Source organism: Cottoperca gobio, chromosome 18 (genome assembly GCF_900634415.1).
Source record: "Cottoperca gobio chromosome 18, fCotGob3.1, whole genome shotgun sequence".
Classification (NCBI taxonomy): domain Eukaryota; kingdom Metazoa; phylum Chordata; class Actinopteri; order Perciformes; family Bovichtidae; genus Cottoperca; species Cottoperca gobio.
In genome coordinates this window covers 14,580,915-14,596,765 of record NC_041372.1, presented here as the reverse complement: position 1 = coordinate 14,596,765, position 15,851 = coordinate 14,580,915, and the positions used below count along the sequence as shown (strand labels likewise).

Sequence of the window (15,851 nt, the reverse complement as noted above, 5' to 3'; positions counted from 1 at the left end):
GAGAAACAAAGTGAAGTTCAACAAGTCAAACTTTATTCCTCTCTGCACACAGAGCCTCTCCAGAGGGGGGTCAAAGGTCAGGGGTCAAAGGTTTCAGGGTCTCGCTCACTTCACGTTGACACAATCGTAGAGTTTTACTGTAAATACAGAAAATCTTAAAATACACAAAATGATGTTTATATTTTCTCAGATTTTAGCTTTTTTTCAGACTTTTATCTCAAAGAATTTGTAACTAAACTTTATTAATGTCTACAGGACAGTTTGGTTGAGCTGTTCAGTCGCACTAAGAAATGAAACAACAACACAGAACGATTCACAAGCTGCAGTTTTACTTTGGCTTTTATTTCTTCATGTAGTATTTGACATGTTTTCTTTGTCACTTCCGAGTTGTTAATTTATTTTACGTTTAGATTAATTTACGTTTCTGTAACGTGTGTTAGGATTAAATCTGGCAGATACAAAATTAACAGTTCAGTAACATAACATTTTATTTTAACACCAAACTGAACTCAAAACTCAAAAACTGAATTTCCTGACGAGCAGCGGTGGAAGAAGTCACATTTATTTGTTCATTTATGTCTTTACATATATAAAAAATATTTATTTATTTATTAGTTGCATATAAATCACTTTATTTATTCTATATATTACTTTCACATTTTTATTGATTTTTTTCCCTTATTTATTAAGCTAATGTTTTTTAAAGTACAATATTCTCCTCTAAGATGTAGTGGAGTACAAGTGACGTAAAATGGAGAATTTGAGTTTGTGAAAATTGACAATCTGCCGTCAATGTGACAGAAACACAAGAGGGATAAGAAATGTTTTTGTCTCTGTACAATATATGAATATACATTCTATTTACACTGAAACCAAAACTCAAGCCACTCAATCCTGATCTACAGATTTGAAAAGATTGAAAAAGTTGTAAAACTCAGTGATGATTCGTGTGTGAAGTTTACGCCCATCTCCCACTTGAAGCGAAGTTTCGGCTCATGCTGTAGACGGCGGGGGAGCACTGGCGTTTCCCCCAGGATGCAAACGGGACAACGATGATGGTGGCGTTGTCCTCCGAGCCGTACTGCAACGCCTTTAAAAAACACAACATAGAACAGGTAACATTTCATCAGTCCTGTGTTGTATATGTAGTGAGACAGAGACATGTGTAATGTTCCTGAAGGTAACGTTTCCTCTCTCTCCTGTCATGGTGTCATCAGTCCTGTGTTGTATATGTAGTGAGACAGAGACATGTGTAATGTCCCTGAAGGTAACGTTTCCTCTCTCTCCTGTCATGGTGTCATCAGTCCTGTGTTGTATATGTAGTGAGACAGAGACATGTGTAATGTTCCTGAAGGTAACGTTTCCTCTCTCTCCTGTCATGGTGTCATCAGTCCTGTGTTGTATATGTAGTGAGACAGAGACATGTGTAATGTTCCTGAAGGTAACGTTTCCTCTCTCTCCTGTCATGGTGTCATCAGTCCTGTGTTGTATATGTAGTGAGACAGAGACATGTGTAATGTTCCTGAAGGTAACGTTTCCTCTCTCTCCTGTCATGGTGTCATCAGTCCTGTGTTGTATATGTAGTGAGACAGAGACATGTGTAATGTTCCTGAAGGTAATGTTTCCTCTCTCTCCTGTCATGGTGTCATCAGTCCTGTGTTGTATATGTAGTGAGACAGAGACATGTGTAATGTTCCTGAAGGTAACGTTTCCTCTCTCACCTGTCATGGTGTCATCAGTCCTGTGTTGTATATGTAGTGAGACATGTGTAATGTTCCTGAAGGTAACGTTTCCTCTCTCTCCTGTCATGGTGTCATCAGTCCTGTGTTGTATATGTAGTGAGACAGAGACATGTGTAATGTTCCTGAAGGTAATGTTTCCTCTCTCTCCTGTCATGGTGTCATCAGTCCTGTGTTGTATATGTAGTGAGACAGAGACATGGGTAATGTTCCTGAAGGTAACGTTTCCTCTCTCCTGTCATGGTGTCATCAGTCCTGTGTTGTATATGTAGTGAGACAGAGACATGGGTAATGTCCCTGAAGGTAACGTTTCCTCTCTCTCCTGTCATGGTGTCATCAGTCCTGTGTTGTATATGTAGTGAGACAGAGACATGGGTAATGTCCCTGAAGGTAACGTTTCCTCTCTCTCCTGTCATGGTGTCATCAGTCCTGTGTTGTATATGTAGTGAGACAGATAAATGTGTAATGTTCCTGAAGGTAACGTTTCCTCTCTCTCCTGTCATGGTGTCGTCAGTCCTGTGTTGTATATGTAGTGAGACAGAGACATGTGTAATGTTCCTGAAGGTAACATTTCCTCTCTCTCCTGTCATGGTGTCATCAGTCCTGTGTTGTATATGTAGTGAGACAGAGAGATGTGTAATGTTCCTGAAGGTAACGTTTCCTCTCTCCTGTCATGGTGTCATCAGTCCTGTGTTGTATATGTAGTGAGACAGAGAGATGTGTAATGTTCCTGAAGGTAACGTTTCCTCTCTCTCCTGTCATGGTGTCATCAGTCCTGTGTTGTATATGTAGTGAGACAGAGACATGTGTAATGTTCCTGAAGGTAACGTTTCCTCTCTCTCCTGTCATGGTGTCATCAGTCCTGTGTTGTATATGTAGTGAGACAGAGACATGTGTAATGTTCCTGAAGGTAACGTTTCCTCTCTCTCCTGTCATGGTGTCATCAGTCCTGTGTTGTATATGTAGTGAGACAGAGACATGTGTAATGTCCCTGAAGGTAACGTTTCCTCTCTCTCCTGTCATGGTGTCATCAGTCCTGTGTTGTATATGTAGTGAGACAGAGACATGTGTAATGTTCCTGAAGGTAACGTTTCCTCTCTCTCCTGTCATGGTGTCATCAGTCCTGTGTTGTATATGTAGTGAGACAGAGACATGTGTAATGTCCTGAAGGTAACGTTTCCTCTCTCTCCTGTCATGGTGTCATCAGTCCTGTGTTGTATATGTAGTGAGACAGAGACATGTGTAATGTCCCTGAAGGTAACGTTTCCTCTCTCACCTGTCATGGTGTCATCAGTCCTGTGTTGTATATGTAGTGAGACAGAGACATGTGTAATGTTCCTGAAGGTAACGTTTCCTCTCTCACCTGTCATGGTGTCATCAGTCCTGTGTTGTATATGTAGTGAGTTCCAGTTGCGGACAGAAATGAGCTTTTTCTTCTGTAGAATGTTTTTAATCGGTTCAAATGGACACATTTTGGATGTAAACTCTGGTACCTGCTGAGCGATGATGTTTGCAGCCTCTGTTGGGTCTTGGCACTGGTTGATGACATCACAGATCTCCTGGTCGCTGAGCAGGAAGTTGATGCCGTCGGTGGTCAGAGCGAGGAAAGAGTCGGTGGCGTGCTGGACCTGCACAGAAACACAGGAGCACATACGCAAATAAAATCTTATCTTCTTAATGGATATAAACGTTTTTTAACAAAACGGTCGATGACGTTGAGACTCACGGTGAGTCGCTGCGTGTCCGGCTCAGCGATGACGCCGCTGCTTTTTAGGTGGAAGTCTCCGATGCTGCGAGTCATAGCGAGGCGCCCGTTGACGTGGGCCACACCGGCGCTGTTCCACGTCACAAAGCCTCCCAACCTCTGGACCCTGAACACAAATACACACATTTAATGCAGCTCATGGATCAGCTGGAAGATGCATCGTCACAAAGCTGAAACATGTAACACACACATTAATGTAACACACACATTAATGAGTATGAGTGTGTACCTGAGCCTCTCCTCCTTCAGGTCCGGTGTGTGATCTCTGCTGAGCTTGTTGGCTCGTCCCTTCCTGCACAACAACGCTCGGCTGTCGCCAACGCTACCGACCACCAGCTCCACGCCGTCACGTAGCATAGCAACCGTCGCCGTGGTGCCGGCGGTCAGGAAGAAGGCTGCGGAGGAAGATGGAGGAGGGAGGGCTTAGTACCTTTTTAATGCACAAGTGTTCGCATGTGTAGAGTAATAGTATTATTGTCATTATTATTACCATGGTTTTAATCAATTCATTCATCAATTATTTTTGCTGATACATAAAATAAAACACCTTAAAATAGAAATATAAAGTCATTTAATTCTACTTTACAAAAGATGCTCTGACACTTTTACAGCACAGCAGTAAACGCAGCATGTACTTATAAAAGGTAGTAAGTATTCGTACTTCTGTACGTGTGTGTCTCACCGTTGTTAAAGTAGCTGAGATGTGTGTGTAGCGCTTTGTCAACGTCTAAAAAAGCTTTCTTCAAAACTTTCTCCAGGTCGTCTTCGTCCTCCAGAGCATCTCTGCAGGAAACAGGAAGTAACAATAAATATCATTTCACAGTGTTGAATTAATATAATAAAGATATTTAACCTGATAAACTTCTCCATGAAGGTGTAGCAGTAGTCGGCGGCGTGCGGCCCGCCGTGACCGTCGAACACGGCGAAGTACTGCAGGTTGTCGTGGATACGGGCCACACGGAGACGGTCCTCGTTCTGCTTCCTGAGACCCAAAACAGACGCACTGCCGACCCGGGACAGACCGACCTGAGAGGGTGAAGTCATCATTCATCCATTCATTTGTCTAATAAGACTTCTATCCAAGTGTTATTCATCCATTCATTTTTTTTATTAATCCTTTCACACATGTTATTCGTCATGTGTTAATTATCCATTCATTCTTTATTCATGTGTTATTCATCCATTCATTCTTTATTCATGTGTTATTCATCCATTCATTCTTTATTCATGTGTTATTCTTCCATTCGCTCATCCATTTATCAATTTATTTATCCATCAACTCATCTACTCACTCTTTCATGCACTGATTCATTCATCCGTTCATCCGTTCATTTATCCTCCAGTCACCTGTGGAATAGGTCTCCCATATCTGATACTGGAGGGCAGCAGTATCGGTTCTTCTATCTTGTTGTCCCAGATACCGAATGAGTCCCAGGTGACCGGCCGGACGCCGGCGCTGCTGTCGAAGCGAGCCGACCCGCTGGCCCGCCGCACGCCCACCACCCCGAGCAAAGCCCCGCCCACCTGCAGGGCGACCAATCATACAAATACCTGTTAATAAAGAATTAAATTAAGAGCAGGTGAAAGTTCTCAGATGTATTTCAGTCGTACGGTGAGGAAGGTTTGTCTGGTGATGGAGGAGCGACCGCATCGCAGCAGGTTGAGCAGAACTGGAGACGACATGTCTGAAGGAAGCCGGGCAGCGGGTTCTGAAATATTAATAAAATGTCAAACATCACATTTTCAAGTTGCTCGTCAAGAACAAACATTTTTAATTTACAACCAGTCGACTGATTTATATTGCTGCCGTTGTTTTTTGTTTTGTTTTATTGCATCTGATAAAATACAACAATTTATAACTCTGTCTGCAGTCGTGATGTCACGATACCAGACATGTATAAATCCCATGCACTTCAACATACACTCCTTTATCACTCTGGTTTTGTTAGAAGTTATAATTCCTATTTTAATTTGCTGTGAAAACTGGATTTATTCAAGTTTCTCAGCAAAAACTACGTTTCAAAGGAGTACATTTGAACACATCACGATAATGTTATAATTCCCTTTGCACAACAACAACAGCAGATAGCAGCATCTTCTGAGGTGGCTCAGTGAACTGCTACAACACATAAATACTCGGCCTTGTGAGCGCAGGATCTCAAAATAGCATTAAAAGTGTCAAAGTATTCTCAGCAAAAGGTCCTTAAAGTAGTAAAAGTATTGATTGTGCAGTAACATGTTTCCCAGCAGTGAGGATGTTGTGTATAAATAAACTCGACAGTATGTTGGACGGTTGCAGGTCGACAGCTTTGGGTTTCCCTTCCTTCAGCTGGTTTTACGTAACATCAGAACATGGCTATGTTTAGCTTCATGCGTCAGTCTGTGACCTACAGACACATGAAGTCAAAGATAGAAATGTTAAAAAGGAGCCGTACCTGCGGTCAGTTTTAAAGATGAAAAGAGCTGAACAGTGTTTAAAAACTAAACGTGCAGTGAATTCAGCATTTAAAGGAAAAGATCCTTGCACCAACATGACGGCCATATTCTGGTATGTGTTGCGTAAGTCACAGTGCACTCCTTATCTCTGGATGTGTATGTGGGTGTGAGTGTACCCCACAAATAGCCCCCCCACTTCCCGCTGTGTTTCAGCCTCATTGCAAATCAGGTAAAACACACCAGAGCTGGATCTAAAAGTACTGAGTCTGCTGAAAAGAAACACATTTTAACATAACTGCAATAAAAAGATCTAAAACCCCAACTAGAGCTTTTATTTTGAAGGATGGGCTGCTGCTAAGAAGGGAAATTAAATTAAATATTGATCATTATTAATGCCTTCATGTGATAATGACGACAAAGAGACACAAAATCTCCCAAAAGTGTGCCTAACTGTAGTGCAATATAACTTACAATATTCCCCAATGTAGTGGAGAATAAGTATAACGTTGCATAAAATGGAAACACTCAAGTAAAGTATGACTACCTCAAAACTGTACTGAAGTAAATGTACTTCGTTATTTTCCACCACTATCACCTTTCCTCCATTTCCCAGTGAGCAAACTTCAGATACTAACACAACATTGCGTCACCAGCTGCTGACATATCTGGATTTAAACTCACTTTCGCGTAAGAGAAGTTTAACGTTGTGCAATCATTGTGTAATGACCTTTACATGGTACGGCATGCACAAATAAACATGTGACCTTGTTGTTGGCAAAACCCAACAATGCATATACGTAATTGGGAGCACATGAGTGGAAGTTACCCACTGACCTACATATCCATAACAAACCACCCGTTTGTATATATTTAGAATAAAGATTTTTAAATGGAATTTATGTAGTTTGAAGTAAAAATAAATAAATAAATAATAATAATATTGAGACCCAAAATATACTGTATATAATATATAATAATAATAATAATATCACTGTTGTTGCCAATGCCAGTTTTTGTATTCTTTATTTGTTTCTTCTATTTCCTGAATAATGATAACCATTTAAAAATGTAAACTATTCACATTTTATTTTGTTTTTGCAGCTTGTTGTACTATAATGATATGTACATTGTTTCAATCCATGTGAAAGGAATATAATATATATATATATATATATATATATATATATATATATATATATATATATATATATATATATATATATATATATATATAACCATTAGATGGCGTGAAACTAAAGCCACACATACATACTGCAGAAAATAAATATGAGAAAAAGTCTGAAAGCCTTAAAACAAACAATTAAACAAAGACAAACTAAATAAACAAACTGTATCTGAAGTGAACTACTCCAACAACAATAGATTTGAGTGGTAATAACATATAATAGACTTACAAACATTTAATAACCTAATACTTATACCACAGACAAGACACTCATTAGATTCTAGAAAATTACAATGTTTAATAATACCACAATAAATTGATTTGAAGGATTTCATGAGTGTAAAAACATCAAGTCAAAAACTCACCTGTTTTATTTTAGTGGTGATTTCTTTCCCGCCGGTTCCGTCTCCGTGGCAACAGGTGTTCTCTGACCCCAGCAGCTGCCTCGAGCATTCAAGTCGCACTCGCTCGCGCTGTTAAACTCGAGTGTGGCTGCGCTCGAGGGCATTTAAACTGAGCTCACGGGCGTCCATCAGAATCCGAGCACAGTGCTGACGTCATCGCCGAACACGATGGAGAGCGTGTGCCTGGTTTTGGCGCCAAGTCAGATCAACGAAGAAGAAGTGTTGAGCTCTCCTTCTCTCACTTTCTCCTCACTGTTGTTATCTGTTAAAGTAAATACATGTAATAATACATGTAGTAATACATGTAGTAATACATGTAGTAATACATGTAGTAATACATGTAATAATACATGTAGTAATACATGTAGTAATACATGTAATAATACATGTAGTAATACATGTAGTAATACATGTAGTAATACATGTATAATACATGTAATAATACATGTAGTAATACATGTAATAATACATGTAGTAATACATGTAGTAATACATGTAGTAATACATGTAATAATACATGTAGTAATACATGTAATAATACATGTAGTAATACATGTAATAATACATGTAGTAATACATGTAGTAATACACGTAGTAATACATGTAGTAATACATGTAATAATACATGTAATAATACACGTAATAATACATGTAGTAATACACGTAATAATACACGTAGTAATACACGTAGTAATACACGTAATAATACACGTAATAATACATGTAATAATACATGTAATACTACATGTAATACATGTAATAATACATGTAATACATGTAATACTACATGTAATACATGTAATACATGTAATACTACATGTAATACATGTAATACTACATGTAATAATACATGTAATACATGTAACTAAAGTCCAGTGTCTCATGTTTACTAAAGCGAAATCTGGTGATTGATTCATTTAGAAACACTTAATTATGTGTGGAAATAGTTAAAATAGCAGCAGAGTTTATATGGTTTATAAGGGAGCACAATGTTTTCAGTAACGTTAGCTTAAAAACAACAAACTTAACATTTTTACACTCAGTTTATTAGGAACGCCCAAAACTAATGCACTTCATGGTAATTTAGAGGTTGCAATGGTAGAAAGTACCTAAGTACATTTACTGTAGGCCTATTTATGTACAAATATTAGGTACTAGTACTGTTTTACAACTCTATACCTACTATTTTGATTGTTTAAGTCATTTGTTTACTAATATTGGTACTTATTACTGCATATTATCTGCCAGCTTTACTTTACAAATGAGTACTTTTATTTGCAAAACATATTAAAATGTACAAGTCTACTTTACTTACTGTTTTACAACACTTTACCTACTATTTGGATTGTTTAAGTCATTCAAAAAAAAAGAAATTTCATGGTTCCAGCTTCACAAATAAGTTGCTGCTTTTTCTTTAATAATATTAATGTTTGGTTGTTGTGTATCTTTGGGTAATTGTGACGGCATTTCTCACTATTTTTACTATTTTAAAAACCAAACAATCAATGTATTAAAGGAGAAAATAAACATCAGATTAATCCATAAAGAAAATAATCTTTAGTTTAAAATGACTACAACAGTAAAATCCTGCTTTTACATTAATGCATGAGTAATAATAATCTAACGATATAATATATAATAGTACACAAGGGACATTTTATACTTTAACTACTTTTTCTCAGTGTGGTGTTAGTACTTTTACTAAAGATCTGAATACTTCCTCTACTTGTTTTGAGCTTTTATCCTTTAGGTGGCAGTAAAACCTAATTAAACATCGTCAGTGTCTTTCTGCTTCAACAACAGTCAGTTCCAGTCACTGCATTTGTTTAAGTGATCCAACTTTAAACCCAAACTAACAATAAGCTGCAACATTAATATGCAGAATATACTATGTGCACAATGTTTCTGCAGACCATAATTATCGTTTAGTCAAAATGTTTAATGAAATTTACAAAAGAACTACAGACTGCATGACATATTCACTATTTAGAATATATGTAATTCAATAATAATAATAATAATAATAATACACTGAGGTAGTTCTACTTTAGTATAATACATTTATTATTAATACTCTTATTTTTCTTTTCTGTATTTAGATCTTTTTTTAATTCTTAATTTGTATTATTTTATTTAAATATCACCTTTATGCCTGTTACTTTTCCGACTGACTGTCTGAAAATACGTATGTGAAATATAACCGCTCAATAAAATACAAAACTTGAAGTAGCTTTATAACCACATGATACTGAAGTGTGTGTGTGACTTCAGTTTATTTGAAGCACAGACTGAATAAAACATGGCGGAGAGACTCTGTCGTTAACATGAGCGTGACTTTAATGTTTCTGAATAATTCAGAGAAGCAACCCGGTGCTGCATCAACAACACGACTCCACGACAGAGGACAGCAGGGAGCTAGAAGAGCAACGGGGAGGACGTGTCTGCAAAGGGAGACAACAGATAGTGCACTAAAAGTTTATGTTAGTATGAACTCCCACTGGGGCCTCAAATATAACAAAAGAAAGGAGAATTTAAATATGTTGTACAGTTCACATTGATGCACTGTTAAATTACAATGTTTGACCAAGCAACTCAAAATACTCACACACACACACACACACACACACACACACACACACACACACACACACACACACACACACACACACACAGCTTCCTGAGTGCTTGAGTGGGATGGCGGTGTGAAGGAAGCGGATGAAATATTTACCACCAGTGAGTCGAGAGCTGCTGTCCTCTTCGCTCCACTTCAGAAAACTGGAACTTTAAATTTTATTTTAAATAGCTAGATGTATGTTATTAGTTATAACTGCTGCTTGTTTTATGCTTTTTACTTCTGCTATAGTGAATAAATATTCCTCTGGTGTTGACAAACGTCTTCCACATTTTACACTTTAAAAAAACCCCATAAAGAATAAATAAATACGTTGTTTATGTTTACAAGCTTTCCTAATATCCCACTGTTATTCAGAATATGACAATACTGTACACGTAAACAGCATATACGTTTTGATATTCTGAATTAGGGGTGCATGCCCAAAAGAAAACCCCTGATGGTCGGAAGGAGAACTTACGTTTAAACATTATGAAAGTCTTGGACATCAACAGGTTTTTGAATATGTGCAAATACTCCAAAACTTTGAAAAACTCCTATTTCGATGCTAAAAAGCGGCTCGTAGTATGTTACAAATTGCTGTCTGCACGTAAACGGGAATATTAGTGGAATATTCATTTTCATGTATTTGCATGTAAACGTCGGCGTAAATGACGTAAAGTAAAACAACAGTTCCATGAATGTTGATATTTTAGCTACTTGGAGCTTGTTTGTTTTGTGTGCACCAGGGTTTTATTTCTACTCTATTTGTAGAAATGAATATTGTAGAACTACATGCAGGCCAGTGAAGAGGTGCGTGCTGTAAACAGTGAACAACTTGTGTACGAAGGATTTCTAACTTTCTGTACAGGTCTCAGTCTGCCACAGCGGGCGCCTTTCTGCAGCATCCCAGAATCCCGCTTATCCTCTTCTTCATCGTGTACGCTCGGAGGCTGCTGTCGGAGCAAATTGACTTCCTCAGAGTCCAGATGTGTTTCTCCTGCTCCCGAATCTTTGACTCTAGGTGAGACTGAATCGCCGTGCCCAGGGACTCCAGGTCCACTGTGGCGCCGTACACCTCCCACGTCCTCCCTTGGTCGTCCCACACCACCTTCTGTGGCTTCACCGTCTCTTCCTGTTCCTCTGCGTCACCTTCCACTTCCTCGTTGTTGTGTTTCCTCCCTACTCCCTCCTCCTCTTCCTCCCAGATGCTCTCAGCACTTACGTCTTGGTTTTGTCCGAGTCGTGCGAGGGTGGGGCTCTGCTGGAAGCTGTACGTACGCAGACAGGCGGGGAGGGAACTAGCCTGGTCAGTCACAACAGAGGGAAGAACTGATCGGCTGCACAGCTCGATGTCGATCTTGCAGACGTGTTGGAAAGGCGGCTGCCCGGCAGGGATGCAGCACAGTGACGGGACCGTCGGCGAAGTCAAACAACCTGACTGACAGCTGGGAGAGCCAATCAGGGAGGAGTAGGGAGCTCCCCTGTGCAAACTGAAGCTGGTGGAAGCCAAGCGTTCAACAACCTCCACCTCCACTTGGACGCCCACCTCTCTCCGCTCCCCTCCCTGCTGATTGAGCCTCTCACTCGGGTCAGTCATGGTCGCTGTCTCCCTTACTGTCTTGGAGCTCGCTGGATGAGTGGAAAGCTGAGGAAGAGGATGGAGGGGAGATGAAGTCTTCTTCTCTTCCTTCTCACTTCCCACACCCGTTGCCCTTGATGATGGGATGTTGCTACCGCTGCCATTTGCGTCTCCCAGGTGACTCAGCGTGGTGCCTACTCTCCTCACGTCCACCCTTTCTTCCTCGTCACATGTTTTCGCCGATGTCTTGGTGATAGAGTCAAAGGTGAGACCCTGAATTAGACTGGTATTATGAGGTGTCATGCTGGCGTTAGTTTCCACAGCAACAGATGGTGTGGATGCTCTCGTCATTGTCAAGGAAACAGTGGTTCGGATTTTGGGGCTGGAGGAGGCCAGAGGAGCCAGCAGGCCTGCATCGGAATCTGCAAACAGCAAAAACGTTAGATTAAGACTGAAGGACAATCTAAGAGTATTGTAATACTCATACGTTTTAAATTAGGGTGTAAAGGTTCTGAAACCAAGACCAAAACCACGACGCAGACGTCCACGGTCTCGTGTCGTGACTCTGTGGTCATGTTACGAGGCAATACAATACAAAAAACACATAAACAACTGAGGTCTTAACTGAACCTTGGATTTGCAGAATTGTCATACCTAGTTTTTAAAGATATATTCTGTTTGTCAGTTTTGTTTTTGTCAGATGTTTCTTAATTCTTTAAGAAAATGCAGTGAATGTAATTACCTGGTGCAGAACCAGGACTCCTTGGGACCTCCCTTGTTGGTCCAGCCGGAATAGAACCAATAGTTTTGCCAGGACCAGACCCATTTGCTGGACTTGGTCTCGGAGAGAGCATCAAGGAGGGAGACAAATCCGCCAGAGCTGACTTTGAGCTAGAAGAAAATGGTTCAGTCCTGGAAGAATCTGAACCAGCTTTAGGACCTGGACTAGGTTTAGTACTGGAGCTTGTGGCCTTGAGGTTACAGTCTTTGGACCCAGTTATAGAGGACAATGGGGAGATAGACTCAACAGGGTCCATCTTTGAGCCAGAGGCAACCAGAGAAGGTTTAGAAGTCGAACGGGTTGGACCGGGTTTAGAACTGGAAAGGAAACCAGAATTAGAGTCTGAAGGAGTTTTAGTATCCAGGTTGCCTTTTGACCCCATGCCAGATTTCAAACCCACAATGGTCTTAGAATCTGGACAGTTTTTACTTGCTTTGATTTCAGTTGCAGTTTTAAAATCAAGGCTATCTCTGGAACCCATCCCGGACTTACAGTTGGGACTGACTTTGGAATTTGTGCCTGTTTTGTAGTCTAAGCTTTCCTTCGATCCAGAACTGGTTTTGGAAGCAGAACCGCTTTGGAAGCACAACCACTTTTAGAAGCGCTTTTAGAATTTGAACAGGATTTGGAACTGGTTTTGAATCCAGAACCAACACTTGGATCTTCACGATCAAGTTTCTCCTTGGACCCTGATGCATTGCTGTTTCTCGTCCCAGAAACGTTCCTCTGTGTGGATGATTTTGGACATAGAGAACTCAATTGAGGAGTCTTGGCACTGAGCAGTGACATCTCAGCCCTCGGATTTTGTGTTTTTGGTCCTACATGGAGCGTCTCAGAACTGTGAGTTCTTGAGTCATGTCTGGTGCTTGCTGTGTCCGGTTTTTGGCTTTTGGCTGTCATTGTTGGGGTTAGATTGACGAGTTTTGGATCCCCTTTCTGATGGTGGATGTTCGGGCTTATGGGAAGGTATATCGTTTTTGGCGACTGTGTCTCAAGGCTTATTTCGTTTCTGTGCGTTTGCATTTTTGGGCTTACTGTTGTTTTGTTAGTAGTCTTTGTTGTCAGTGCAATATGTGGTTTGGATTGGACACTTGCAGGTTCCGCTCTCTGTACTTGTGTTTTGACTCTTTCAGTCGATCTCAGGGCTGCTAGTTGATTGTTCCACACGGTGGGGTTTTGGGCTTATTGCCGTGCTTCTCTGTGTGTGTGTCTTGGGGCTGAGAGTAGGAGTATGTTTGGGGTTTGGGGATTTCAGCCATTGATCCCCTTTGCTGTTCATCAACGCCTCGGTTGTTGGTGAGCGAGAGAAAGCTGGAATTTTGCTTTTTTGTCGCAATGCATCATCTCTTTCCCCTGCTCCTTTCGCCCCACCTCCTTTATTCCCATCATCGTTTTGGTTCCCTCCATGCTGCTTCGGCGTCTCAGTGGCTGGGCGGGGGTTGCTTGGTGAAGTCAGAGTGAGGTTGAGGTTGAAGTTAGGCTCCACCCCCCAATTGGCGTTGGGATCTGTGTTGCTGAGGGCATCCGCCTCCTCTTGAATCGGATCTTCTGATTGGACGACATCCGTCTTCCGTATACAAATATTTGGGGAGGTTTCCATGGTGATGGTGTCAGAATTTTGTTTGTAGTATTTCAAAGGTCAGCACCTGATTGGATGGAGAAAACAAATGATCAACACAAGTCGACTATAATTCCAAAAGCACATACTCTTTGGTATTTATCCTTCTGCCATGGAACCAAAAGTCTCGAAGTTTTCTATGAATGAAATCATGAAAGAAAAGGAAAATGTTCTCGGGCATATTCTCCTGGCTGCTAATGCAATTCTGCTGTTTTCGCTATTTTCCGCCACACAGACGAATCCTCTCGGGATCGTCCTGCTGTGTAAAATGTCATGCATCTTCTTCTTTGTCTGAATCAAAGGCTGTAAGGATGAAACAGAATACTGCATGTATTATATAAAGACACAATGTTTCTTTGGGCTGCACAAATAAATAATTTGACACACACATTTTGTGGTTTATTTTATAAGGATACTACACAATGATTGCTTCAAACAACAAAAGGTTGATATCTATTAACATCTAGAATGAAATGTCAGAGCTTTTACTTCAGTAAAAGTAGAAATACTACAGTCTGAAAGTACTCCCATACAAGCAAAAGTCCTGAATTCAAAATATCAATAAAGTAAAAGTACTCAAGTAATACTAGTAAAATGCCAATTTTAGATATTTACTTGACATGATGGGTAGATTATATTATATATTATTATATATACTGCATCATGTCATAGAAGTGTATCATATGTTAACATTTAATTAAATGTAATTGAGTAAAAAAGTACAACATTTGCCTCTGAATAAAAATAAAGCATAAAATGTTAAGTACCTCAAATGTGTACTTTACATCACTGTGAAATAACATGACACGTACAGTAAATCTCTAAATTAATATTATACGATTGATGGGAATGTAATAAAAAAAGTCCCATTACAGTAACTTCATTAGTTATTTTAGTGTCTACATACCTACTCAGAGACACCGGCGTCGGTCGATGGTGGAAATCCCATCATGGTGTCCGAGTACGAGAGGAAAGCTTCCGCTGCGCCCTCGCTCTCCTCCTCGCTGCTCTACCAGAGGCATGAATAAATAAAAGGAGGAGGGAGAGGGAGGAGAGCATGTCCTCCATGTTTGATCTCCTTCTTCACCCGTTCTTCTGTTTTCATGTCTTCAGTTGTCCTGATTCCTCAAACCTCTTTATCTCCCGCTCTTTTTCTTGCATCATATATATATTTTCCCACAAACGATTTCCCTCGGGATAAATAAAGTTTAATCCTAATAATCTCTTATTTTCTCTTTATCCATAAGAAAAGAATCAGAGTCGTGTTCATTGCAAAGTAGGTTTTCACATTCAATTGGCTTTGGTGTATTAGTATATTAACACTAATGGGGAGCAAATATTGAAAAAGATAAATATTACAAAGAGAGACGGCTGTTACCTGATACTACAGCTGTCAGTCAGCTGAGGCCTGCGTATAAAACAAACATGTAGAAACCTGAAGTTCTTCAGCTTTTCTTTAACAAACCATTTAGTTCCTTAAACAAATACAACATCTGGATTTTGAAGCTTTTAAATTCAGCAATATAATTGTGAATACATTTCAAAATAAATCACACGTCACTTAAAGCAGACTGTAAGGCGATGGATTCTCCAGCACCCACTTGAGCTCAGCCAATAGGACGCTGTGACAGTGATACCTGACAACAGCAGCTGACTGTATTGTCTTATAGTCACACACATATGTAAACACACTGCTGACACACAAATACACCAGACTGAAGGTAAGAAG

General features: G+C 39.9%; 1 protein-coding gene across 1 annotated transcript; it reads right to left on the bottom strand.

The window, feature by feature from the left end:
- Positions 1-11: 11 nt before the first annotated feature.
- On the bottom strand, positions 12-7,648 carry ppm1ka (protein phosphatase, Mg2+/Mn2+ dependent 1Ka). The gene is made up of 9 exons (XM_029454612.1): positions 7,492-7,648; positions 5,116-5,213; positions 4,852-5,028; positions 4,358-4,530; positions 4,187-4,287; positions 3,734-3,899; positions 3,466-3,610; positions 3,233-3,367; positions 12-1,090 (listed from the first exon to the last, which is right to left on the bottom strand). Exons 2-9 carry the CDS (start codon positions 5,185-5,187, stop codon positions 959-961), a joined length of 1,101 nt encoding a protein of 366 aa, XP_029310472.1. The 5' UTR covers positions 5,188-5,213; positions 7,492-7,648; the 3' UTR covers positions 12-958.
- Positions 7,649-15,851: the final 8,203 nt, after the last annotated feature.